Source organism: Falco cherrug, chromosome 4, assembly GCF_023634085.1.
Source record: "Falco cherrug isolate bFalChe1 chromosome 4, bFalChe1.pri, whole genome shotgun sequence".
Lineage (NCBI taxonomy): Eukaryota > Metazoa > Chordata > Aves > Falconiformes > Falconidae > Falco > Falco cherrug.
Genome location: NC_073700.1, coordinates 24,210,110 through 24,237,407, shown reverse-complemented (window position 1 = coordinate 24,237,407; position 27,298 = coordinate 24,210,110). Strand labels below are relative to the sequence as shown.

The 27,298-nt window shown below is 54.1% G+C and overlaps 1 protein-coding gene across 1 annotated transcript in view; it reads left to right on the top strand.

Moving 5' to 3' along the window:
* Positions 1-2,539: 2,539 nt before the first annotated feature.
* Positions 2,540-27,298, top strand: part of PLXND1 (plexin D1) — an 83,826-nt gene continuing 59,067 nt past the window's right edge. The window contains exons 1-3 of the mRNA XM_055707346.1: positions 2,540-4,012; positions 23,063-23,239; positions 26,100-26,231. Coding sequence (XP_055563321.1) covers positions 2,684-4,012; positions 23,063-23,239; positions 26,100-26,231 — 1,638 coding nt within the window. The 5' untranslated portion in view covers positions 2,540-2,683. The remainder of the gene's footprint in view (positions 4,013-23,062; positions 23,240-26,099; positions 26,232-27,298) is intronic.

Sequence of the window (27,298 nt, the reverse complement as noted above, 5' to 3'; positions counted from 1 at the left end):
CTTCTAACAGCCCAGATAATAGGGGTGGGAAATAGTTTCTGGAAAATATTCCCCTCAAAGCATCTTACCAGAGGATTGTTTCCTAACAACGACAATAAAATCTTTGTCAAATAATCCTTCAACACCACAAATATTTTGGGTGTAATAGAATCAGTGTAGGTAACTGCTTGCCATAGGAAATGGGAGTCAGAGCTCCTAGGGGATTTTTTTCTGACAAAACCAGTACTGGATACCTCTGGGTAAGTCACACATTTTTCAATGTTCTTTGGCCTAATTTTTTTTTTTAACTGACTGTAATCTGGAACCTAATTTGATATGCCTTAAAAGGCTGATTTCACATGGAAGATGCTCTACTGTCAGGGTAAGCAGCCATAAGAAATCCTAAAATAGGCAGATTAAGGGTTTGGGATCACAGGGTTTTATTTCTATGCAATTAAAGAAATGATCACATTTAAAAACTGCTAACTTGTAGTTAAAAAAAACCCAAACATCTACCAACCAACAACTGGGAGTACCACATTTAAAAACAGCTAATAACTCTATTAATGAAGGCTATGATTAGCAGAGACAATGAGTTAGATAGCACGAAAGCATAGCATTTAATGCAACACACATTTTCGGTTGACATGGCGTGGCCAAGGCAGTTGTGTATTAATTAGTGCTCTGAAGAGGGTGAGGAGGACAGGGAGGGGGAGAGGGAAATTGGCAGGTGTAGAAATGAGATTAGACAACTACAGAGGATTTTTCTTTTCAGAACAGAAGTCGTACAGAATCCTCATCAGCCTCGCTAACACATTTTGTATAAATGAAGATACATGCTACAGGAATGGGCAGGGTAGGAAAGCACAGCTTGGGGACAGGGAGAGCAAGGACAGCTTCCCAGGGCTTGCCTGCGGTGCATTTCCAGGTGGTAGTGACCAAATATCAGCCTTGATTTCCACACCCTTGCTTTAAATGCTGCTGGCTATTTGTGCATGGCAAGGTGCCTCGACGCTCAATCCTTACAAGGGGACCTGTGCTGTTATACTGAGGTACTGCTGCAGCTGCATGGTGAAACCAAGCCAACAAGCTTCCCCTTTGCTTTCCTCCACCGTGCAGGTGCTCCAGCTAGGTCTCTGCTCTTAGTGGAAACTCAGGCTTGAGATAAGGGTGCTGAGCCCCCACCCTATAGCCGCTCCACGTGGCTGTCAGCTCTGCCACTGCTTCGGCTTGGAGCACCCATGCAGTGCTGAGTGCCGCGACCAGGGTATCTGCCGTGTGCTGGAGCCCACTCGTGCCCCCCTCTTGCATGGGGGCCTGGGTGGGCTACCCAGGGAGTTGGGTCCCTTCTGAGGCTATGGCTGTGCCTTCTGTCACGACAGTGCAGCAGGAGGTGAGCGTGCTGGCCTGGGCAACCGCTCAGGGCTCTCCAACTCAGACCGCAGGGACACGAGCTACGCGGGCAGGCAAAGCACCTGGTGCGGAGCGCGCGGCCCCGGGCAGTGTCCCGTCCTGGGACGGGGCTCGCGCGGCAGCGGTGCTCGGTGGCGGGGCCGTTCCCCTGCGCGGCGGGCGGGCGGGGTTTCACGTGCCGGAGACGCGGGAAGCGCTGCTGTGGGCGTGAGCCCACCCCTCCGCCCACGCAGGTAGCGTGTTCCCACGCCGGTAAGGGTGGGTGGGTCAGAGGCAGTGCTGCTTCGGGGCCATTCCCCCCGCTGTGGATTCCAGCGGGTGGAATTCGGGAATCTCATCAGGATATTGGGAATATCATCACTTCTTCCTCTGTGGCTTTTTCTCCTCCACAGTTAAAAAAAAGCCCGTTGGAGGGCAGAGGAGATGCACGGTCCACTCGGAACTCCGCTCTCGGCAAGCCGAGCTTCCCCGGGGGCGGAGCCCGCGCCTCGCCCCCGCCCCGTTCCCCGGGGAGCTGTCCCGCCGGGCGGGCGGCAGCAGGGTCCCAGGGCTGCGCCGACACCGCCGCCCCCCCGCGCTCCCCTGAGGCGCGCAGCCCGCAGCGAGCGCGGCCGCTCGGATGGGGCGGGGCGGGCCCGGCAGCCCCCGGCGCGGTGTCCGTGCTGCGGGGGAGGTGGGGGGACCCCCCGGTGGAGCCCCCCCAATTACGTGCTTAGCCTATTTGACTGCTCCACGCGCCGCCTGCCGCGGCGCCGGCCAGCCCGACCGCCGCTTCCCCGCGTCCCTGCCCCGGGGCCGGCTCACGGGGGGGCGGGGGCGGCCCGCTCCGGCTCGCCGCGCTGTTCCGCAGCAGGGAAAAGCGATTCTTCCCCCGCCTTCCCCCACCCCGGCCCGCTCCGCTCGAAAACGCGGAGACAGCGTAGGGAAAGGCTGAGCGCCCGGAGCCGCCGCTCCCGAGGCCGGGGGGCCGCCGCCCTGCCCGGGACCGCCCGGTGCGCGGCCGGCCGGCGGCGCGGGGAACGTCGGTAACTTCATCCCGCTCACATGACGGGCCCGCACCGGGACCTGGGAGCACTGCCAGCGGGGCGGGGCGGGGGCGGGCGGAGGGAGGGAGGCGCGGCCGTGAGCGCGCCCCGCCGCCCCCCGCCGCGCACCCGCCGCGGCCGCCACTTCCCGCGGGCGTCGCTCGGCGGCGGGTGCGCTGCCTCCGCAGGAAGCGGCCCTGCGGCCCGGCCCCTCCCGCCGCTCGGCGGGCTCATGCACTCTGCGGCGCGGCGGCGCGGGCGGCGGGATGGCTCCGGCGGCGGCGGCGGGCGCTGAGCTGCGGCCCCCCGCGCTGCTGCTGCTGCCGCTGCTGCCGTCGCTGCTGCTGCTGCTGCTGCTGCCCGGCCGCGCCGCCGGCCTAGAGGTGCAGCGCAAGTTCCTCTCGCCCACCCCCACCAACAACTTCGCCCTGGACGGCCCCGGGTCCCGCGTCTACCTGGCGGCCGTCAACCGGCTCTTCCAGCTGTCGGGGGGTGAGCTGGCGCTGGAGGCGGAGGCGGCGGTGGGGCCGGTGCTAGACAGCCCGCTGTGCCACGCGCCGCAGCTGCCGCAGGCCTCCTGCGAGCACCCCAAGGTGCTCACCAACAACTACAACAAGATCCTGCAGCCCGACCCCGAGCAGGGCGTCCTCGTCGTCTGCGGCTCCATCTACCAGGGCCTCTGCCAGCTGCGCAGCATGGCCAACATCTCGGCCGTGGCCGTGCGCTTCCCGCCGGGCGGCAGCGACCCGGTCACCGTCTTCCCCAGCATGCTGAACGTGGCGGCCAACCACCCCAACGCCTCCACCGTGGGGCTGGTGCTGCGCCGCGGCGGCGGCGGCGCGCGGCTGCTGGTGGCCGCCACCTACACCGGCTTCGGCAGCCCCTTCTTCCCCCGCAACCGCAGCCTGGAGGACCACCGCTTCGAGAACACGCCCGAGATCGCCATCCGTGCCCTCAACGCCCGCGGCGACCTGGCCAAGCTCTTTACCTTCGACATCAATCCCTCCGACGACAACATCTTCAAGATCAAGCAGGGCGCCAAGGCGCGGCACAAGCTCAACTTCGTCCGCGCCTTCCTGCAGCGCGGGGCCGCGCCGCCCGCCCGCCGCCCCTACGCTTACCTGGCGCTCAACAGCGAGGCCAACGCGGGCGACAAGGAGAGCCCCTCGCACAGCCTGCTGGCCCGCATCTGCCTGGGCGAGGCGGCCGAGGCCACCCTCAACGGCAGCGGCGAGACCAAGAAGCTGACAGAGTCCTACATCCAGCTGGGGCTGCGCTGCGGCGGCGCCGCCGACGCCTTCACCCGCCTCGTCTCCGTCTTCCCGGCGCGGGCGGCCTGGCGCAGCCCCGCGGTCCCCGGCCCGGCCTCGCCGCCCCCCGAGGAGCTGCTCTTCGGCGTCTTCGAGCGGGCCGGGGCCGGCGGCGGCGGGGGGCGGCCGCAGTCCGCGCTCTGCGTCTTCCGCTTCGCCGAGATCGAGGAGACGATCCGGGCCGCCCGCAACTCCTGCTTCGTCAGCCCGGCCGCCGGCATGGTCACCGTGCTGGACAGCGTGGTGCAGGGCACCGGCCCGGCCTGCGAGAAGCGGAACATACAGGTACGGGCGGGCGGCGGGCACCTGCCGGCGCCCTGGCGGCGGGGAGCGGGGACGGGGCGTCCCGGCGCAGGACGGGCGCGGGGAGCCGGTGGCCGGCGGGAGGCAGCCCCGTCCCGTCCCGCCGCTGCTGCCGCGTCGCCTCGCTCGGGCGTCCCGTGGCCGCAGGCGCTGCGGGCGGGCGGGTGCGCTGCTCTCTCCCCCGCGTCCCGCGCCGGTTGGGTCCCGGCTGCTTCCCCCCGCAGCCAAAGCCTGCGGCGGGGCTCGCACTGGGCAGTGTGTTTGTCGGGGGGGACGGGACGGGACCCCCCGTCTGTCGGGGTCCGCCGCTCTTCCCACGCCCCTCTCCCGGCGGCTCGCGGGCGCGCAGCTCCTCGCTCCCCCGTGGGTGCCCCGCACGGCGGGGGAGGGGGGGGAGGGCGCAGCGCCGTCCCGACCCTTCCCGTGTCCCGTCCTGCGGCCGGCCGGCCCTGCCAGGGGCCGCGCACAGGCTGCCTTGTCTCCTCGCCTTCAGGGGAGTTTGCCATGGTCGCGGTTTGCTACCAAGCGGCTGTAAATATTGACGCCAGATAAAGACGCCTGTTTTCCCTCTCACCGAAGATATGTGATGCTTGGGAAAGGCAGAAAGAAAGAAGGACTGCTTTAAGACTGCATTTTTCCCTTCCTCTGGGAAGGATGCATAACTCAGCTCCATCAAAGATCGTAAAAACATCTGTGTGATTTCCAAGGTAAGATAGAGCGTTTGGGCTTGGGCTTCCCTGTGCAATGCCAGTGGCAAGGAGAGAAAGGTTTCCCATGGTAACCGGAGTGTTTAGTGTGGCATCTCCATGCTGTGTTAAAATATGTAGTCTTAATGCACTGGTTCATAGACCTACTTTAGCAAAGTTGAATAGTTTTTCCCTGGTGGCAAAGTACAGGCTGCTTGACAGCCGGGAAATGTGGTAGTTGTCCTGGCTTTTGAGTTAATTCCACAAAGACTGGGTGTCTTAAACGCTGGGAGCACAGTCATGAAGCCTTGGCAAGGTCACAGCTCTCAGGGGAGTCACTGGGAGTCAGGAATCCTATTTACAGGATGAGAAGGCACCCACAGTGCTTGTTGGCTGTGGCTGAAGCTCAGCATAGCGGCGAATCAGCCCCTCAGCCCCTAGCAGGATTGAACTGTCTCTGCCAGGTGGGTCAGGAGGATGCATTGAGGCTGAGACTTGTGGAGGGTGCTCAGAGAGTTTGCCAGCCTAGCTGTCACTGGAAGGCAGAAAGACACCCGCTTCCCTTGAGCTTCCTCAGTGCTCCAGGACTCTTGGGAAGATAATGTTTTTTCTGACTTTTGCTCAGTAAAGAAAGTAATAATGGCCTAACACTCCTCTAATAATGTTGAAAATATCAAGGACAGTATCCAGTGAGGTATTTGGACAGCAAATTCCCTGGTGATTCCAAGACACCCAGCGCAGGAATGAGATTTCACTCCGTCTTTGGGTCTGGCCCCTGATGCTGTCTGCTGTAAAGTGTGCTCCTGGTAGCGGTACTTCTTTCCGAGCATTCGGTGAGGCAGGCGGCTAGGAGCACGTTGTCAGTTGATGCCACAAAGGCAGCCTGTGAAGGATGGCGGTGTTCTTGAAGGGGTTAGGCATTGAGGGTGTGAGGTTGAGAGGAGGAAGACAGAAATCGCTGAGCCTCGCTGATTCCATAGAAGTTAGCAGAAACCCTCCATGTTTACCATTGTGGTGAGATCAGGCTGCGAAAACATTTGTTTACGTGGAGACAGCGGTATGGCTGGCGGTTATATAGTGTGGATAGGGAAAATCGGGTTTTAGTCCCTACTGACAGTGCTGTGTCGCTGACCTTGAACCAGTCATTTAACCTAAGTGCCTCAGTTTCCTGATTTGCCGCATGATCCTGTAGTTATTACTATTATTCAGAAACCTAACTCACACATAGCATGAGATTGCATTTGTAAAGCTGCTTTGAGATCCTTTGATGTTAAGTACAGCAGGATATAAATGAAGCATACCATTAATATTCGTTCATGCCTAATATTTCTACACTTTCCATTTACTTGAATCGTATTCCTCTAAAACCGCTGACCAAGCCTGCTGGGAAGCCTTCCTACCAGTCAGAAGGAGAGCCTTTCATGATTTTTTGCCTTTTACTTAATCATTAGAATTGCCAACAAGTTAACAAGCTGTTTTCAAGTCCCAGAGTGGCAGTGTCAAGAGAAGAGTTGTAATACTGTGTTTCTTTGTGCTGCAAAAACCGAACATCAATTTCCACCTTCAAGACAATGAAATACTCTAATAATTTTGTCCCAGCCCTGGGAACGCAGCAGGAAAATGTATTAAAGCAGCAGCTGGTTTGGCAAAGCAGATCAGCATCTAGCTGCTTTCCCATTATGAGCTCCACGTCTCCACCTTAGTTAGTCTCCACGTTAGTGGGTTTCCAGGTTTTCTTTTGCCTGATAGGTGCTTCGGTATTATCAAAAGTGTGGTTCATTAGTTCTTCATGTGGACTAGGTGGTTGGGTTTTAAGCTCCTTCTGGAAGAAAAAATGAAAACCTAATGATGGCCTGATTCATTCTGAGCGCGCGTTCGGCTGAGGTAGTGGCTTGTTACAAATATGGAGCATGGGCTGTTAGGTGTAATGCGGTGTGAAAGGAAAATCATTGCACCCTTGTGTGCTCTTCTGTCTAATTGAATGCTCCTCTTCAGCACTCGGCTGTGACTCAGCCGGGGAGCTGCAACACTCTGCTGCCAGTGATGGGGTTTTGGAGCGGGCCCTCTGCACATCGGCCATCCCTTGGCTGTCCCCACTGCACTGCTGCAGCAGCGCTCACCGATGAGGGGCCAGGCTCGTTACCCCTCAGCATCGTGAGGAGAGGTCTGATGGGAGGCTGGCACTGCACAGAGGGGCTTCGTTCCTGTGCAGGGGAGCGCTCTCCAGCAATTGTGGCTGGCATGGTGGGAGCTCCTTGTTCAGCTCTCACTGACTGCCTGGGACTGGCCACGTGGGGGGCTGCGGAGAGGGGATGGGTGGACCTGGGGATTGCATGTCTCTGGTGGCTGGCAGGGGAGCCCCGCTGACCCCTTAGCCTGCATCTCCCAGGCTGGGCATGGGGAGTCACCAGCTTGGCCCGGGAGCGGGCCTGCTGCTTTGATGGAGGAGCTAACTTGCAATTAAACACATGCTTAACGACTTTGTGAGACGTGGAGAAAATGTGCAGACGAGGATAGTGTGGGTCAAGGGTGGAGGCTGGTTGGTTGTTCTCGGTGAGTCCTCCTGTAAAGTCATTTACCAAGGAGGTGAATTTGCAGCGGCAGCTTAGGGGAAGGAGGATGTATTAGGGAAGGATTTAGTTTGATTTGGTTCTTGTACTCAGAGTGAGTGGGTGAGCTCTAGGATTGCTTTCCCTCAACAGAAATAGCTTTTTATAATGAATTTTGTGTCAAATACTGGGCTATCTTTGTAATGCATGCAGTTAAAATGAAATACTCGCATAGAGTCGCTGCTGCATTTTGCCCACTCGAAGCCTGGGTGGAATTTGGACCTGAGACCCCAGGAGAGAAGAGGAGTATGAGCTGTCTGTAGCAGACTGTCTTTAACATCATTTGCAGCTTGATGCACTGACAGAGCTTATCAAATCCTGAGGCCACTGAGTAGGTTTAGTTCATGTTTGCACTGTTCTGCCCGAGCAGGATTGCTGCCCAGTAGGCTTGAAGGTCACACTGGCTGTGTGGCTGGAGCATGGCGCAGATGTGGCATGCCAGAGCCCTTGCGAAAGCAGAGCTAGTTAGACCCTGACCCTGGCTTCCCACTGGCCCGAGAGGAGCTGTGTGGGGTGTCCCAGCACCTCCCGCCTCAACACCACTGAAAATAGAAGTACGTCCATTCCTGTGGCACGGGTGGCCATATGCTGTCTCATCGCTACGTCTCAGCAGAGTGAAGCCTCCATGGCATCCCCTCTCCACTGCCCTGTCTCTCAGTCTGGTGTTTGAGGCAGGGAGACACGGTCGGGTACCTTCGTGCTCCTCCAGCTGGCAACTGTCTTTTTGGCCAGGGAAATGAGGACGGCTGCCAGGCAGTCCGAGCCCTGCTCTCCTGGACGTGGCCACAGCAGAAGGGCAAGCGAGTGGGTTTCCAGGCATCTCTGCAAACCTTCCCGCTCTGGGTGTCCAAGTGGCGGCTGACTTGGGGGTCTGAGTTTAACACAAAGTAAAATGCACTGCGTGACAAACAAGCACACTTGAGGAAAAGCTGAGCTGGTAACCCCATCCCACGCTCCCAGCTGTGCTGGACTCCTTGTCTTCTGTGGTTTCTGCGCCGAGCCCCATGCTCTCCTAAAAACTCCCAGAGAGGTAATGGGGGAAAGCAGGCTTGTATTTGTTAGGCTTAGATTTGCTAGCCAGGGATCTGTGTCTCTCCTGGGAAATGTTTCGGGGTCTGCAACTCAAAAAAGGCTGAAAATCCGGTTTGTTTTCTGTGCTGGAAAACATAGGCACGACGGCATGGGATAATGATGCGTTTCAGCATTAATTCTCAAGTTTCTGGCTCTTGTGGCTTTGTGTCAGATCCTGCATGCTCATTGAGCACAGTGTTTTGTGGTGTAATGATGAGACACCCACCAGTGAGCTTTACTATAGCGGGTTGTTAAATAAAACGAACTCCTTGGCTAGACTGTATAAACAGTCTCAGTATATATGTATGCCTGGGCATGGAAATGTGGTTTGAAACCAGTTAGAAAATGTTCCCAAAGAAAAAAAAACCTCATATACACGTGGGAATATGACAAAGCATCTACTTACTGTCCAAATAGACTGTGGCATCTCCATGGGATTGGGTTTTATAGGAGCTGAGTTACTTTGAAGTGCTGGTTTATACTAATTTAGAAATTCCAAACATGAAAATAAATGTGCTCTAACCTTACATCTACTCAAATAAATCCGGAGGATTACCCACAGAAAAGAAACTGGGAATTTACACTTAATTTCTACATTAAAAACGAGGCAGGAGTTCTTGTATCAGGCTTAATTTCTGCTTTTCACGGAACGCGTTGTGTTTGGAGTTGCTAGCACGCACCTGAAAATGCAAATACCCTGTTACTGCCAAGCTGCACTGTGCTGTTATATCACTGTAATTTGTTTTGCTTCTGGATGTCGTTTTACAAGCAGTGGGAAGTTGGTGTCCCTCCAACACGCTGTCCGAGGGCTGGGTGGTGAGGGGCCGGTCTGCCCATGGAAGGGCTGGCAGGACCTGAGATGCCCGAGATGAGAGGTTCATGCCACAGCCTGAGCTTTGCCGGGCTTTGCAAGACTTCAGACACAGACCCGAGTACTGTGTACCGGCTCTGTCTCTCACCTGGTATTAGCCAGCTGTGGGCAACTGTTGGGTATGTTTCCTTGGGAATTTCTGTGGAAGTATGACCTTCTGCTCGCAGTCCAAGCACTCACAGGCAGAGCCGGAGCCATGTGAATCTTTTCCTTCTTGGGAAGGCAGGCTCAGCTTTGTGGGCTGCCTGTGCCCGGGGGCTTTCCTGCTGCCGGGGCCTGGCGCAGCCCTGGCACAGGGGAGTCTCCCAGGGAGCGGGTCTGTGCCCCCAAGACAAAGGTGGGTGGTGGGAACACACCACCCGGGAGCCCTGGGGCTCACCCCTGCTTTGCATGTGAAGCTCAAACAGATCCCAAATTGCAAAGGGAAATTCGGTTGGGGTGGCAGAATTTTCTTTGCCTGGAAGCCAGGAGTTGCGCTGCTTTAGGTGAGAGAACAGAAAGCAGCTCCTGGCTGTGGCAGATGGAGCCTTGGGACCATGGTGCTGGCTGATGCCAGGTCCCTTGGCAGAGGGGGATCAGAGCTGTTCCACGGGTTTCTGGAGAGCTGGAACCACAGCCAGCTGCGCAGACCTTGTCCTTCTTGGGAGCTTGGCACTCAGACTAACTGATCCATTGAGCTCATTACATTTCCTGTAACTAAATAGTGGTTTAGGTGAGGAACAGGGAAGGGACCATTTTGGCCAAGTCCAGTGTTGCGTGTGGAAGGTACATCACAGCTGGGAGGACACTGGAGCACTCCGGAGAGGTGCTCACATGACCGTATGGAGGTGGTGATCATACCTCGACAGCAGTCTCTTCATTCACGGGTTCTCAACCCTGTCTGTGTAGCCCCAGGTGTTCTCCAGGGCAAGTGTTTGGTTCCCACGTGTGATCATGAGCCTGCTCGCTAGGAGCTCTGACTGGTCCTAGCTTGGCTCTGGGTCCTCCGTGGGTGGAGATGAAGGAATTTGCCATCTCTTTTCTGATTTTTCAAAGTCTACTTTATAGTGATTGAGAGAGAAGATTGGTGGGGCTGCGGGCACCTGGAGGCGTGAATAAGGCACCTAGAGATGTGGATGGGTGCCTGGGAATGCTGTAAAAACACATCGCTACACCTTGTAAATCCCAACAGGTGCCTATTCGAACTCGCAGGCAATGGCACTGTTGTGATATTCTGGCCTGATGACCTCTTCCAGCAAGTTGTTGGAAACATAATAGGTCTGAGCCCCTGGCTATGGTAATTGAATGCAAACACCTAGGCAAGCTAGAACGAGCAGCTGTTGGAAACAATCAATTATAACCACCTGAGTGCCACCATGCACTACCTACAGCAGCGTGGCTGTGCCTCCCGGCTCAGGCTCATGCGTGGCACGTGCGACGGGTCGCCGGTCGTGGCTGGCAGCTCCTCAGTGACAGGGATGGCACGCGCAGGCACCTGACTGCTTGTTTGCACCAAGGAGGTGAAGGACAGGGGTCAGCGTTCTTGACCGGGAGGAAGAAACTGCTCCGTGCCCCGGGGCATGCAGCTGATGCCCGGAGGCGTGACTGCCCATGCTGTGCACCTTGTGCAAGGAGCGACAGGGCTGTGCCTGTGGTGTGGCTGCAGCCCTGTGCGCTCCCAGATCCGTTTGTCGTTGCGCAGCCTCAGCACAGTGCACCAGTCCGTGCTGGGGGAGCGTTACTGCCCACTTTTCACAGGGGGAAGTAGGTGGTCAGAGCCACCTGGCCGATGCCTTGTCATTGATGATGGGTGGCTGTGTCAGGGTTTGAATTGAGGTCCTGAGTGCTGGGGTGCTGCAGTGCCACCGTCCCCCCAGCAACATAGCCGGCATGGGCATGGCGCAGCAGGCGGGGTGAGCCAACCCCTGCAGCTGCAGGAGGGATCCACTTTGCTTTTCTATTTCTTTATTGTTTTGTTTTCTTGTTGGGTTGTTAAAGAAGTGACTGCAAGTCCATATTTTCTTTTCAAGTTGGCTCTAACACGTTGCAGCAAGTGGAGGAGGTGGCAGGCTGTCGATGGCAATCTCCCACTTTGGGAGACTGGTAGAATTTATTGACATTTTTGAGCAGAGGGAGCAGTACTAATTTCTAACATCTGGATAGCAGCTCTGCTGGCAGCTGCCACTCCGGCAGAGTGGGGCTGGCGGGGGCGTGGGACAGCTCACTCCCGAGAAGGCCCCGATCAAACAGAGCCTGGATGAGCCCCTGTTAGTTGTGGCACACTGATGAGCGCGGCTGGTATCAAAGCCTGTGAGATGATTTGGCCTCGTTACCCACTGAGTGTCAGTGGGGCTTGTCCAGTGTGGGGAGCGTACACTGGCTCCTCACACAGATCTGTGCTGAGACTGGGACCAGGATGGCCACAGGGGCCGTGGCATCCTGCAGCAACCGTGGTGCAGCAGTGATGGCCTGTGGTGTGAGCAGAGCTGATCTGCTGTTGCCAGCCCCTGTGCCTCCCTCCAGTTCAGGATGCATTGATGTTTGAAGGGAGTGAATTACAGATAAGCACAGCTTTTGCAGGTGAGGGGTGGGTGGGACAGGGCGTGTGTTGGCTTGGGGTGTTTCTTCAGTGGGCAGTGGGACAGGAGTTAACTTGGATCTCCAGGCTTTTTCCATACTGGGACTGTCATTCTGCTGTGCCCTCCTCTGAAGGTGGCCTGGCCAGAGTGGCAGTCCCTGAGTTTTCTGCCTTGCTCCCAAGGGTGCTGCTGCATGGGTGAGCGGGGCCACAAGAGCTGCGAGACCCAGAGCGAGCTCAGGGCTCCTGGTGAGGCTGGTTGAGTCCAGGGCGCAAAGCACAATTTGAGTCTCAGGTCTCGGTGAAGCTGCAGACTTGTGTTTGGATCTGCAGCCACCAAACCTGTGCCAGCTGCTGTGCCACCGACAGCGGGAAGCAGCAGCAGCCTGGCCAGGCAGGACCAGCTGTGGGAGCAAGGCTGCCCATTTTTTGAATCTGAACCACTGGAGGGTCATCATTGCTCTGACAAGATGTCTGTGGCTTATGCATCGCATAGTGGTGCTGGAATACAAATATTTTCATTCTAACCCAGAAGCAAAGATGCCTGAAAGTCTGGATTTTGCAGATATGTACCTCTATTATTTGAAGGAAATTTGGAACTTGTTCTCCCGTTTTTGTCTCATCTCTGTTTAAAGTATTTTGCTGCTTCGTACTGCTCCCTTCTGGAGCAAAGCCCTTCAGCTATTAGATTTGTATCCCACCGTCTGCTGACTGCTGCCAACATTCAGTGGGTTCTGAGTTGCTAGTGGCCAAAAGCCATCGCTGGTGGATTGCCTAATTAAAAGGGGCCATTGAAAACCTGGCATGTTCTAGAAAACAGTTGTGTGTAGAGTGAACTTTTTAGGAATAGTTGGGAAATGTTTGCAGTACAATGATAGCAGTTGATGAAGAAGAGGAGATGTGAAAGATGAGGGGGTTTTAATGTAAAATAAAATAGCATTTTCCAAGTTAGATGCGTGAGTCCCTGCCATCCTTCAGTACATTTCGTGGATCCAGACAGGAACTGCAAGCGGTACCAAGGCACCAGGACTGGCGTGCTGCTGCATGCTGTTCTTCGGAGAGTGGTGGACCCAAATCTGGGAGCTGGCTCTTGCAAGGAGTGGGCTCTGGTTGGGCTTTCAGCAATCAGTGTGGCAGGTCATTATGTGGGAAGGAAATTGTGGCTGAATCTCTGCTTGAGGGGACAGATATCCATGTCTGGAGAGCAACTGATGCAGATGATTTCTTCCCCGCACTTTTTCATTTGGTTTGAATCGCGCGCATCCCTGGGGTGAGCCACACAGCAGAAGGCTGGGATGGGTGTTCCCATGCATTCCTCCTGGGATTCCCCCTGCCAGGAGAGCGCTGGCCTCTCAGCACACTGGGGCTCCCTGACTGGAAATGCTCCTTGGCCACTGTCAAATAAGCTGCTGAAGAAAGGTTTAAAGTTTCAGGGAAGAGCTGGGGTTGCAGTGTTATATTCCTGGGATCTGCTAACTGTAGTGTCATTTTTTGCTGAGATTTGCTGTCATGGCAAGCTACAGAGCTCAGTGGATCTTTCCAAACAGTTTTGGAAGCACCTGTAAATCTTGAAGACAAGATAAAAAATGGTAGAGAAAAGGAAAGCCTTCCATACATCAACCAAGGAAGAGAGGTGCTCAGTTGCTGAATCCAGTAGGACCACTGATTTTTAACACACTTTGAAATTATTCTGCTGATTCTAATTTCCTAGCTGGGAGGGACAGGTGGGGAGAGATGCAATACTGGAAAGTCAACAGGCACAGTGCTTTCAGTGAGGTGTCTGGAGAATGTCTTCGGCTTCATACAAGCGCCGCCTGTGAGAGGAGGCTGTGTCTCTGTGAGTCCAGGGGCTGGCCGCAGGTTAGAGGGCCTTAATTCTTCACACTTCCCATAACCATCCTTTTAACCTGTTTACCTGAATTTTCTCAGTCCCGAAAATGAGGGTGGAGGTCTCTGTCTCGTGTGTTAAGGGTGTAGGAAGGGTACAGCTGTGAGCTGGGGAAGCAGTGCATCTGCCGTAGACCATATCTTTATGCCTTGGTTACTTCTGCATTTGGAGTGCTTGGTTAATGAGCAAAAAGGCTTTTTTCAACCTTGCCATGCCAAGCTACCGCAGCTGGCTGGGTGCTGGAGCAAGCAGTGTTGTTTTGTTTCTGGACGCCGGTGCCAAGGCTGCTGAGCAGGCGAAGCGCACAGTGGTACCCGTGGAGGATGCCTCTGCGGCATGGCGGTGTGGGGCAGCGCTACCGTTCAGGGGCAGGTTTTACTGAGGATGCATAAAAATAGAGTTCTGCTCGTTATATCTGAGCTTAAATGATTTTGGCAGAGGTAATGAGGAAGATACAGGAAAACATTTCCTATAAACTGTTGCTAAATGCAGATTTGAACTGACACATGCAAAAGACCAGTTGTGTTAGGTAAGAAGTTGTTACTTTAATGGATGATTTTTTCAGCCCTGAGTCACACAGATATGCCTTCAGAGCATGTAAAGTGCTAAGTGTTAGTAGTAGCAATAGTAAAAAAATAACCCCCAAAGACTGAGGAACCGAACTCACAGTTCACCCAGGACTCTCCTCCCTGTGAGAAGGAGTTTGAATAGTTTGAGATTGGTTGCTGAAGCCAAAGCTCAACATAAATGAGAAACACAGCTTGAGTGGTGGAAAGGGGGGCTCTCCCAAGGGAAGAGCAGCTAAGAAAATACAGCCTGAATAAATCAGCTGTCTTACTGCAAACAGTTTTGAGGGTGACATGTTAGTTTGGCTTTGAGAGCGGTGTGGGTGTCCTTGGGACAAGGCACGCTTGTCTGATCTGCTCTGCTCCTTGTCCCTGGGGAGCGGGGCAGAGGAGCCATGTTTCCAACAGGGGGGAATTTAAAGGACATACAAACTCTTGCTGCTTAAATGCATGTTATTTTGGCTATGACAACCCCTTTGGAGCCTGTTGTTCGTTAATCCCTCTGCTTGCCCATTCCTGAGGGATTTGATTGTATAATCTGAAGTATTGTATTTAATGCAGGATGAAAGCTAACATAATAAGCTTGACTGGTCTTCCTGGTGGCATGAAGGATGTGTAATTTCAGTTAAAAGAGTGCTACTTTTTTATGAGCTCCCCGTGCAGTTGCATGTGCTGCTTCAGCTCCCTGCAGCATGAAGTACCGGTGTGTGCCAGACCCCCGGCTCGTGTGGAGCAAGGAAGGAGACCCGTGCTTGGACTGCCTGGGCTGGCCGGAGGTGTCCCAGGGGATGGGTGTGCAGAGCAGGTCCTGCCAGGCTCCTGTCCACATTGCCCTCAGTGTTCTTTACCAGTTGTTCAGCCTCAGGGTCAGCACGATGGGGCTGGGGCTGCTGGGGTGGTGGATGGCCACAAGTCTAGCCAGTTCCTGCTGGAGGATGCGGCAGAGGAGACCAAGGGGGTGATCACACTGTCTAGCTGCACGCGTCCGGCCTCAGTGCCACCACTGGAGCTGAGACTGGAGCCTCTGGGGACTCCTCAGGGCTCTTACATCCTCCCTAACACCCCAAGGAGGGCTCACATTGTAGACACCCCCTGTCCTTTCCTCCTGCACCTGCAGTGATGCAGCAGAGGCTGGATGGCCGCAGGAAGTCTGCGCTTGTCCCAGCGGTTGTCAGGCTTTGGCCTCACTGTAAGCAGGCTGACTGGCTTTGCCTACAGCCCACCTCTTCCCTGGTCCTGTCCCAGCCTTTGGGCTCACCTGCATCTTCCCTCCGAGGCGGGTTCTTGCAGGCAGCAGCCGAGCAGGTGTATGTGAGGGTTGCCACTGCTGGAACAGCAGCCAGAGCTTGTCATTTGCCCTCTGAGATGAGAGACAGTGCTGGGAGCATCTTGCGGCATTTCCAACCCCCTCACCTCTGGTGGTTTGAGGTCTGCGGTCACGGCAGGAGCAAATGTGGCTGCTGCCACTTAGATGCAATGGTTGGGCCAGACCCAGGCTTGGCCTTGAGCTCGCTGCAGGCCTGTCTCTTTGCAGACTCGCCTAAAACGGTTTCTCCTTTGCTTTCAGGGGGGCTGGTGGGCTCAGCCTGTCGGGTCAGCTCTGGTCCCGAGTCTGGCTTCAGGCACACGGTCTGCCAAGCCCGTCACCTTCCAACGGGCAAGCACCTCGACCATTACCAAAAACTCAGAAAGTGGTGAAGGGCAGGACAAGTGACATGGGCACCCGGGGCTGCCAGGCATCTTGTGCCTCTGATTGTGCGGGTTCCCAAGTAATTCTTGCGCAGCACAGAACAGGTCTAAGGAGATGCAGAGTCCAAGAGAACCGCTTGCCTGCAGAGTGCTTGCTGCGCCCTGCCTTCCCCAACGGCTGCCGGTCCTGTGCTTGCTGAGCATCCTTCCCAGCTTGCTCTGCTGCCTTCACACAAGGGACACAAGCCTGAATTCTTCAGTCGTTTTAATCAGGTGCATGTCCCATGTGAAACTGCCGAGAGTGAATGTTAGGAGCTGGCAGGAAAGAAAAGGGTTGAAGTTGAGAGTAGAGAGAGGGAAGAATGAGTTTTATAAGATGGGGGGGAAAAAAGCTTTCCTCTAAAATAAAAATTAAGATAAGAAGCTGAAAAACTGCCAGGCATCAGGAGCTCAGCAGAAGCCAAAGGAATGCTTTCCGGCATGGGGTGGCATTTGTCTGCGGTGGAGGGAGGAGCGGGTGCGCTGACATGGTCATTTTTCTCTCCAAGCGGCCGATGCAGCTCTGCTGCTGGTGCCGCTGGCTGTGGTGTGGCGGACGCGCGTTTGGCCGGGAAGTGGTGCTTCCTGGCGCTTTTGACAGAGGGAAGCTGGTGGTAGTTTTTCATTAGCAATTACTCCTCTTCAGCAAGACATTGACTTTCCCAGTTTGGGGCTGGAGGCAATAGTTGTCCCAGGTGTTGTCTGTGCCGGGGCGAGGCATGCAGGGCTGCATGTGGATCGTTTTGGTCTCCCAGGGAACGACCCAACACACAGGTCTGCAGGAGGGGTCCCAAGGGCTGCTGCCGCGTGGCTCTTGTGCTCAGGGGAGCATCTGGGCAGGTCCTGCAGATGTGGACAGGCCCCTGGCATTACTTGGGCAGTGCTGATTTACCCCCTGGGGCACTGTCTGCTGCCATGTCTCAATGCCATCTGGCTGGAAAAGCTGGTGGCTTGATGGAGCTGGGGCCAGGGCTCCCTGCAGGCAGGACATGGTCCAGGTGGCTCCTAAGAGCAGTCAGATGGGTGTTTGGGCAGCCTGGTACTGGTGTCACACTGCTGGCTTGCAGAGCACTGTGAACCAGGTTGACACTGTGCAAACGTGCGAAACGCTGCAAAATCACCGCTGCCTTGCTCAAGAAACTTGTAGTCTAAGCAAACAGTGAAACCAGGGTGCAAATCTCATTTTAAGCTTTTTTTTTTTTAAGACATCTGCTGTGCTGTGGGGGTGCTGATTGCTTAGTGTGGATGATTCTCGAGAAAAATTCAGCAAGATTCATTTTATCAGAGGTTCTCAGCCCGAGTGCCTCGACTGGCCAAGAGTGCACGTTGATTTGCCTCCTGTTGCCAAAGAAATAGGATGGGAAGTTAGAGAGGCTCTCTTATAATGGCTGCCCTTACAGCAGCACTACAATTAGAGACTGCTTACGTCTCAAGTGCCTTAACAGTAGAGTCCTCTTCTGAGGATGACATTTTCTTCCAGGCATCCCAAAAAGCCTGGTTTTGACAGCTCTGGTTGCGACGCTCCAGCAGATAAACGCGTGATTGTGTGTACAAACTGCTGGCAGCACAGGGGGTGGGGGGCTCCGGGATGAATGGGCTCTGCCTGGGAGGGGTTGCGTGGCCAGTCTGGGTTCTGCTTGACACAGAGAAGAGCTTGTACTTTATGTTATCGTAATGCAGCCGGGCTGGCTTGCCACCATCTCTCTGCCCGTTTCCCTACGGTGTCTGTGCAGTATTTCCACATTGGTTTTTTAGCCTCTCCCTACTGTTCAACTTTTAAGTCCGTGTCCTGCTGTTCTCTTTGGACAGCATCCAAATTATTTTGCATATTCCCTCTGCAGTCAGAGATTTCCCTGAGTCATACCTAAATGTTAATAAAAGCCTAATGGTTTATGTTAAGGAAGGAGAGAGATAAAACTAGAGCCCTTTTATCACAGACTTTAATGGCCTGAAAATGTCAGTTGTGTGGGAGCAACTGCCAAATTTTGAGCCTATGAAGACGATGGCTAAGTCCCACAAATCAACAAGTTTGGAGCGGATTATCGGATGCTGGCTGTGTCATTTTCCCAGGACTCCAGGCCTGCTAGAAGCCGACACTTTAATCCACTCTGATAGGATGCATGAAAGGGGCCGGAGTCCCTTCCCACTGACTGCTGCTGGGCGAAGCTTTCCAACCCGCTGCAGTGGAGTCAGAAAAGCCTGGCTGAAAGCAAAAGCTGCAGGGCTTTTTTTCTGAACTGCAGCCTGCTTTTGATTCAGAAATAAACTCCATCTTTGCTTAAGAACTATTTTTAAAGTCACAAACACAGGATGCAGAAATCTGTACGTTTCATGGTTTTCCTGAGTGCTGTCTCACCACTCCTCTTCCTCCTTCTGTTTCCAGCTGACTTCCTTCCTGAAGGGACATCCTGCACGCCTGCCTCTGGGGTGCAGTGCCCAGGGCTGGGGAGTTGTAATGGAAATTCTGGGAAATCGCTTTTTCTGCTCCTTTTAGGCCTGGGATAAAGAACTGAACTTGCACCGTGAAAATAGCTGAAACTTGAGCTCTGATGTGGCTGGAAATCTTTTATCTCTGTCCCGCTTTGTTTTTGCAATCACGCTCAGGGGTTAATCTGAGTAACCCTCCTCTTAGATGTGGCTCCTTGGTTTGAACTAATTTATATCACGTGTGAAATTTGAAGAAATACTGAGTATGCCCTCCTCGCAAGTGCGCAGGGTGAGAGCGGCGCTGCTGGGCTGGTGCTGGCTGTGGGTTGTCTCCAGCTTGCACCCGGGGCAAAGTGGCAGAGTCAAATGTTTTGGGTGCAGAAGGATTCGAACCTAGAGGTGCCCATGGGTTACTGGGTATCCGGGGCGCGTAGCAAGAAGAATGGTGGCAGTATAGAAAATGACCATGGGGTTGTTTTAAAATGCAGGTGATAGAAGGGGATCAGATTTGGAAGAAAACTTTTGTGCTTTGTCTGCTTCAGGGTAGGGCAGTTTGATTTAAGACTGAGTGAGATTTAACCCATTCTGCATGGTGAAAGCCTTTTAGCCCAACCTTTAAGTGCGGTTTCCCCAGCTGCAGTGATTGCCTGGTGCCTGCAGAAGGATGTGACTTCATCGTATCCTGTTTACTGTAACGTGACAGAGTTAAGATGTCCCCTTGGTGCTGTGGCATACAGACAGCAGCAGCACAGTGTGTCACCCCATGCTGGGACCTGAGAGAGGGAAACACCGTATGTCTCCTCCTGCCCGTCTGTTGGAAGAGCTGATGTCATGTAAAGAAAGGTGTTTCGGAGGAAGGATGTGTGGGGCCAAAATAAAGCTTGGCCTGCGTTACAATATCCTGTTTACCGTGGAAAACACTTTGCGCTGATATTAGCTCTGAAATGTGTGATTTATAAGCGGGCAGGGGAGCAGATAAGGAACTTCCCGTGATTTTGGCCACCTGTGAGAAGAAAGGGCTGTGTCCTTTGGGCTGGGGGGTGGTGAAGCTGCTGGCAGACAAATGCCGGTACTGGCTCTGTGGGCAGCTGCTGTGGGGGCGAGGTCCTGAGCATCCCTCAGGCTCCCGGGTGTCCTGAGGTTCCTCTGTGCCTCAGTTTCCCAGCAGGAAGGAGCCTTGTGAGCTTCAAATGATTAATATGGTAAAGAGTAATGAGGAGGGGCTAGAGATAATCATCCCCAAGACAAATAAGTAAACCCAAGTGCATCTTTAAAGGTCTGGCTGTGAATGGAAGGGACCATTAAATCAGAAAGGTAAACGGCCTGCTGTTTCCTCTGTATGGTTTTAAAAAGGTATGTTGCCCCGTTGCGGGGTGGTGGGGAGCACACACGCTTAAGAATTTGGGCTGCAATTTTATTTTTTAATAAAATGAAATTCTGTAAAACTGCAAAATGCCTTTAGCAACAAGTCACTTGCATCCACAACACTTGATCCTTTCGTCTCGGTCCCATGTGAACTGGGCTGCAGCTCTGAGTGTGTTGCCTCCTGCTTGGCACCTGCTTCAGCAGAGGAAGTTTTTCAAACCAGTCTTTGTTACTGCACATCTGATGCGCCCAGCGGCAGCAGTGGACGCAAGGTCTGGTGTCTGCTGGGGCGCAGGGGCCTGAGGTCAGGGTGGTTTCATGGAGAGGACCCAGTCTACCATTGGTGGCAGTGTGCTTGTGCTGCTCCAGCAGCAGGGAAACGAGCTCTGGATGGTCTCAGTGGCGCGCTCCCTCTGGGCAGGGGTGTGAGCCTGGTATCCGCAGAACGGGGGGATTGCCTGCTGTGGGTGCCGTTGTGCAGGGGGTGCTGTGGGTCTGTGATGGCACCGGGTACTTGGGAGGCCAGTGCCGACCGGCTGCTGCAAGAGACAGAGCGCGGGCTGGCATTGCAGTTCCACCCAGCCTGGTAAGGTTTGCTGCTGCCTTCTCCCATGCGAAGAGGAGGAGTGGCAGTGCCATGTCCTGCAGTCCCCACACTGGCTGCCACTCCATGGGCCAGCCCCGGCCACTGCAGAGCGGTCACTGGCCCTGGGGTGTGGGGTGGGGGTCTGCCAACCCTGTTGGGGGGTGTTGTCCCTTGCTCCTGGAGACACAACCCAGCTGCTTCACATACATTGTGGGCTTGAACAAGTTTCTTCACCGTTTCTGTCCAGGGATGTGTTGTTCTCTTGTGGCACCAACCCAAGACCGGTGGCCAGGCACCAGGCGGGAGGTGCATCCCACACTGGGGCCAGAGTGGAGGGGTGGTCCTGCCCAGGTCTCATGCTCTCGCTGCAAAGCCTGAAGATTTGCTTAATCTTCTAAACCGTCTGGAGAAAGGGGAGAGCTGAAGATTTAGTTTGGTTCCATTAATGAAATAATAACGATAATAACGGAATTAAAATACAGGCCCCGGCACACTGAGCCCAGGGAGGAGGGACTGCTGAACAGGCTGGTTGTCAACTTCTCTTGCCTACTGGAAGCACGTGGTCCAGTTTCTTAACAGGCATGGCCTCAAATCCTTGCATTTGTTCTGCTTAAATTAGCACTCCTGATGATTATTTTGGAAGGAATATCCACGTTATGGCTGAGTTCTGTAAGGTGTAAAATGTGCTTAGTTCTAGGGGTGTGGGCTGCAGTCCACCGTCAGTCCTTTGCCTAGAGTTTTGTACCTGCCCCGCAGCGCCAGCCCCTGCCCCCAGAGGGGTGACGGTGCAGTGGTAGAATTGTAGCTTCTCTTAAGATGAGCCTGAAATGACACTTTAGATGATGTGGTAATGGCCCTTGAAACATGCCCATCACTTGAACGACTTCAGCTGCACCCACAGCACTTCATAAAAGCTGCTGCAGGATGTGAATTGTCAGCAGTGAGACTGTTGTGATGTTCAGACATTGTTGAATCCATCCACATTGTCTGAGCAGAAATTGTAAGGAAATCCTCAGAGGATTGGGGGTGAGAGCGGTCATAAATCTTGGGCGTGTCTCGACAGGGCAAGAGGAATGAGGCATCGGTCCTGTTTTCAAATGCTGCTGTCACGCAGCAACTGTGTTAATTAATTTAGCACAGGATAGTGAAGTCTGTTGTCTTGCTTTGGGCCAGATGAGCCAAATGCATGCTTGTGGACAAGGCTCAAGGTGAGGAGTCCTTAACAGTTGTACCCTGCCTTTGCCCCTTGGCACCTGATCATGAATTGACACGGGAGCCTTGATACTGGCCCTGTGCCCCTGGTCGCTGGCCCTTGTGCCGGGCAGCTTGCTTGCTGGGGCCAACCCTGGCGGTGCCACTCACTGGGGTGGTTCTGCTGGAGCCAGGCACCTGCTTGAGCTGCAGCACCTGCCGTCCTGCTGTCTCAATTTTTCTGTAGCAAAGGCAGTTCCTGCTCCCCCAGAGCTTCGAGGAACAGCTTGAGAGCAGAAGCCGTAGGCAGATAACAAGCATCTTGTGGTCTTGGGCACAGGGCACAGCTGTGCTTGCTCCCCAGGGCACAGTGAGTGGCTGTGGGCTGAGGCTGGACGGGTCGCTGGCTCCAGCCATTCTGGGCAGAGGTTTGCAGCCGCGGCTCTTCCCTCTGTGTCCTGCAGCACGGTGCCTCCTCCTGCTTAGCAGCTCCTCCTCCTGCTCAGTAGCTCCTCCATCACATCCCATCCCAGTGGAAGATCAATGGAAATTTTGCTGCTGACTGCAGTAGCAGCAAGATCAGAGCCAGGATTTACAGTCCTGAGAGTCGCCAACAAGTTTCCCCCCCACACCCTTTGGCTCTCTTAGTCACTTCCTGACTTACTAGCATGGAAATAATATTTTGAGTTCTTTTATTGGAGAAACTTTTTTGCTTCACCTTTTGTTTGAGAACAGAGGAGTGGGAGATGGCTGCTGGGCTTGCAGCTGTCACAGCTGAGTGTGGCCCTGTGCGTTCCTGAGTGCCGATCCTGAGTGCCAGCTCGTGGGAAGGGGACCCATCGCAGCACTGGGGCGGTGTGTTGGGACCAGCCCTCTGCAAGGGCAGGTGGCTGCTGGGGAGGGCTCATCTTTGGCGGGCTAAGAAGCCTTCCCTGCATGCAGCCCCCAGCAGTGAGGGGCTTCCAGCATCGTGCTGGAGAAGGAACCTCTGACCACTTTGCTGGGAGAGGGAGACAGGGAGAGCCCTTGTCCCCTTTTACCGTCACACCAGATTTTTGTGTAGAGGTGAGGGTGCTGCTACAGTAAATGGGCCTTCAGCTGGAGGACTCCCTGCCAGGACCTCTGGGACCCCATCCTGGGATACCCTGCGCCAGGATGGCTCCAGCAGCAGCGCTGGTGCTGCCCTGATCCCACCTGTGCCATAGCACCATAGCAGAGCTCCACCGAGAGCTCATCTCCAGCCAAGTCTGGTCTGGATTTGACTCTGAGGGTAGGTCTGGCAGGCATGAAGGAGGCTCTATTACAGCTCTCTGCTCTTGTATTAACCAGTTACACTTTCCTGTTCCATGGCTCGGCAGTGAGGAGCTTTCCCAGGGCACAACAGGGCCGTCAGCTCGGCCAGGCTGAGCCCGAGGTGGTGATGGCGGGGGGGGTGAGGGGGTGCTGTCGTGTCTGCTGCCGCCACTGATGTGCGTGTCTCTCTGCAGCTGCAGCCAGAGCAGCTGGACTGTGGAGCCGCGCACCTTCAGCACCCGCTAGCCATCGTGAACCCCGTCACGGCCACCCCCGTGTTCACCTACAGCGGCCTGACCGCCGTGGCAGTGGCCAGCGTCAATAACTACACTGTTGTGTTCCTGGGCACCGCCAGCGGAGGACTCCTGAAGGCAAGTGGAGATCGGCAGCACCAGCACGGGGAGGCAGGGCTGGGGGGGCCGAGCAGGGCAGTGGGTCTTCCCCTTCCAGCACCTCTGGTTTGCATGGAGGACAGCGTCTGCTGTCGGGTTTGTCTGAGCACCTGCTTTCATTTGGCAATGAAGAAGTAATTGGATGCCGCTGTAATCTGTGCAATGATACATGCTGCCCAGCGACTGGTGGCCGTTAATTACTGTTCAAGGCTGCCATGTGAGCAGGATGTTCTTGATGAACCCTGCGCCTGGAAACATTATTGTGCAGCATTTAATTATTAACGGCTCTTCTAATAAATTCTCCCTCTGAGTTGATGGCTTTTGAAGGCTCCATGTACACAGGGGAATCACCAAGAGATGCTTCATCACAGCTGAGTCCGAAGCAGGTGTGAATCCATGCGTCTGATGGAATATCTTTTAAATAACGTGCCAAAGGCAATGCAATACCCTGGCTCCAGAGCCAAGGTGCAAGGCCAAGGTTTCAGTAACTTTGGTGCTTGGAGTTTGCCAAAGTTAGTTTTGATGCCAGCCAGCCACAGCAGTTTGGTGCACTCTCAGCATCAGAAGTGCCTAGAGGAGAGGGGGGAAAAAAAGCCCTGGAAGGCTGGTACCTGATTTGTCTCATCAGCCTGGGGTGAGTGTGCATAATGTGGAATATTGAATCAAAATGCTTGGAGAGAAGAAGACTGATCCAGCCTCTTCCCTTGCGTCCAAGTGCTCCTGGAAAAAATGTGGGAACAACCACAAAGAAACTCACTGCTTTGATTTTTGCCCACAGGGGCAGGTAACTGATGAGGGTGGGAGGAAGCTGGCAGCCCGGCCAGGTGCACCAAGCTGCAGAGGCACATGCCACACTCAGCGCAGCCCCTGTTCACACAGTATTAACAGCTCTTCTTCCATTATCATCTTGGAGAAAGCAGCCTTATCTGCTGTGCTTCCATTAGGGAGAGGCTCCTGGCTACCCTTTGCTGGGATAATTTGCTCAGATAGCTCTAATCTAATTCTACAACACAGCTGCATAACCAGAAGCCTTTTTACCTTTGGGGCTCCTTGTTATTTGGCACAGGATACAAGATACTTTGTGTGAGTTATCATTCAGATTTTCTGCCTGAGAAAAGACAGCAAAGGGGCACAAATAGTGCTCGACCAGCTCCTGCCAGCAGCGAGTGTGGCTGCCAGGGGTAGGTATGGGAAATTAATCAGATAGGCTGCGGACGGGCATTTCGTGAGGGCAGTTATCAGTGCCTCGTCCACCAGTCGTTAAGAGGAAAACCAGCACTCGGAAAGTGGTGGCCTGGGCAAGGGGTGCTGGGGTGCAGTGCCCTCGAAGGAGATGGGACGTGAGAAGGGTCTGTTCTGGCCAGTCCCTGTGTATCCAGGTCTGGAAGTCTGCAGACACAGTTACCCAGAACTTCAGCCCACTCTGCTCTTGACAGCACTGGTGCAGCACATGTCCTCTGGCACATCCTGACCCTGCTGCAGCAAGGGGACAGGTGGTCTCTTCCCCTCTTTGCTGCTGCGGGGGCTCTCCCCCATGGGCCCCCAGCTCATGGGGATCCAGAGAAAGTGCCTGCCCAGTGAGAGCACAGGGTAAATGAGCCCAGTAGGCAGAGGGACCTGGAGACAGGCACCTAGAAACAGCTAAGCGTAGAGCGAATCTCAGCAAGAAGGGAGAGGGGATGGTCGCAAAGCTAAAGTGGAGGGTGTTGGGACTTAGTTCATGGACGTCTTGGGTGATCCCAGGCAAATTATTTAGCTTTTAGATAGCCAGCTTTTAAAATGGGGGTAATTATAATTTTCTTTTCCTGCACAGTGGCTTGCAGTGCTTGCATATCATTCTTAGGAGAGAGAAGCCCTCTGCTTTGAGCTGGTGCTATCTTACTAGGACGTGTCAGTGCTGCTCTAGTGTAAGAATTAATTAATCCTATGTTAATTAATTAATGCAGACTTGAGAGAGCAGAGGCACGCTTGGTCCTTACAATTATTGCCCTTCTTTGCTAGTAAGGAGGTGGGAATTTTCCTTGCTCCCTTTCTGTTTTAAGCTGAAAAGTGACTGTCACGCAGAATTGGGTAGCCCTATTGTTACTTCCTCTCAGCAATGCCACATTTAATTTGCTGAGTCTTCAAGTCAAATGCCAAGACATTCTGAGATCTGAAAGGCAGGCTGATGCTTTGCAGCCTCTTCCATCACTGCCAGTGCTTCAGCTGGTGATTCATGAGGCAAGGTAGGATTCGGCTTTCTTGTGGCAGCTGCCATGGTCTTCTGCAGTTAGCAGGGATAAAAGCTGTTTTGGCTGGGAGTGACAACACTTATTTTTCAAATATGCGAGGAGCAGGGGATGCCATATTGTACAGTCCTGTTGCTGATTTTCACTGTTTTTTCATTAAGCTCTGGAAATGCCATATGAACAGAAGTGCACATATGTATGTGGCAAGGGCTGAAGGCTGGTGCCACTTAAATTAGAGTAAAGCAAGAGTAACACTGCTGTGGCCACCTAGAAACAGCAGTGTAGTGGGTAGAGCCTTAGACTCAAAGTTTTCAAGGTAGCCTTTTCAGCAGAGGGACCAAGGGCTGTGAGGGCTGTTCATCACCGAGCAGGGCTCCTTGGCCACGGCCTGGGCTTTCTGGACCACTTAGTGCCTCAGCCTGTAGCACAGAGCTGGCTTTGCAGTAAAGCTTTGTGTGTGCAGCCTGCAAACTGTGTAGAGACTTACAGCGCTTGAAAATGTGGAACACCATTAGATACCACTTTGATTCTTGTTTATAACTGGGGAAAAATAATCATCTCCCCATAGCGTTTGAAAAATGGTCTCAGCGAGTGGCTTCTTCTCACTACAGATTAATCTGGACAGTACCATGAAGGTTATTAGCAGGAGATCCATTTCAGTTGCTTATGGAGAGCCTGTCCACCCCATCATGCAGTTCGACCCTTCTGATTCCACCTACCTCTATCTGATGACCTCCTATCAGGTGAGACCTTTAGTCTTCAGCAAAATAGTCCTTTGAGCATTGTGCATTTGATTTGGCATTCAAGCACTGAGCCGGGAGCAGGAAGGGACGATAAAATTTGCTTTGGGGCAATAAAATCTGCTAATGGGTAGAGCCAAGGGGTTCAGAGCTTTGGCTGGGGTGTCCAGGGGCTTTCCAGGGGGTTACCTGTGCCTGTCCGTTCTCCTCTGTGGGGTGGGGGTCACACCCAGCAGATCAGCTTGTCAGGCTTTCTTGTCTTTGTGGTGGCCAGGTAAAAAGGAGAGTGAAAGATACTGAAACCCATCCCACTTACGGGAGTGCAGGAATAAGCAGAGGCTGTTCCTGTATAGGAACCCCAAAACTACGGTACACTTTAAGGAGGCTTTTAGGAAAAAGACAGACAAGAGGTCTGCCTGTCAGAAGTGGTCCTTGGGGAAGGTTTCTGTTCAGCCTGGCCAGCAGAAGGGCTGGATGGGAGGGGGGCTCTGCATAGGGAAGGAATGCTGCAGCAGGTAGAAACAGACAATCTCATCTCCATCATGTGAGCAGAGGAGGAAGACAAGAGCTGAGTGCTCCAGGCGCTGGTGGTTTGTCCTGAATTACATTTTAATCTGTCAAAACAGATGCACAACCACAAATGTTATATGTTGCTTTTATATTTTCCAAGTCCTAATTCCCTGCAGATTGGTCATTATCATTTCACAGAACCCTCCCGGGATGCCTCTTTAGCTGATGTTTCAGACTGTCTCGTCTCAGCTCCCAGGCTGGGCTGTGCACCTCACTCAGGCTTGATCAAACAGCCAGTGCAGCACTCGTGATGCTCTCCTCTGTCTGTTTCTTTTTCAATAAACCAAATGAGTTAATTTCTCTTCGGTGGAATTAGCATTCTGGGAATCTCCCCAGGAGCTCGGCAGGGCTGGGGTGGAGGGATGCTGAGCACTGCAGGGCTGGGGAGTGCTGAAGTTCTGTGAGTAAAGCAGGGGTCAGGCCAAGGAGCCCATGGTCCAGGGTGCACTCGCCTGGTGGGAAGCTCAGGGCTCCAGCATCTCACATTGTCAGTCACCACT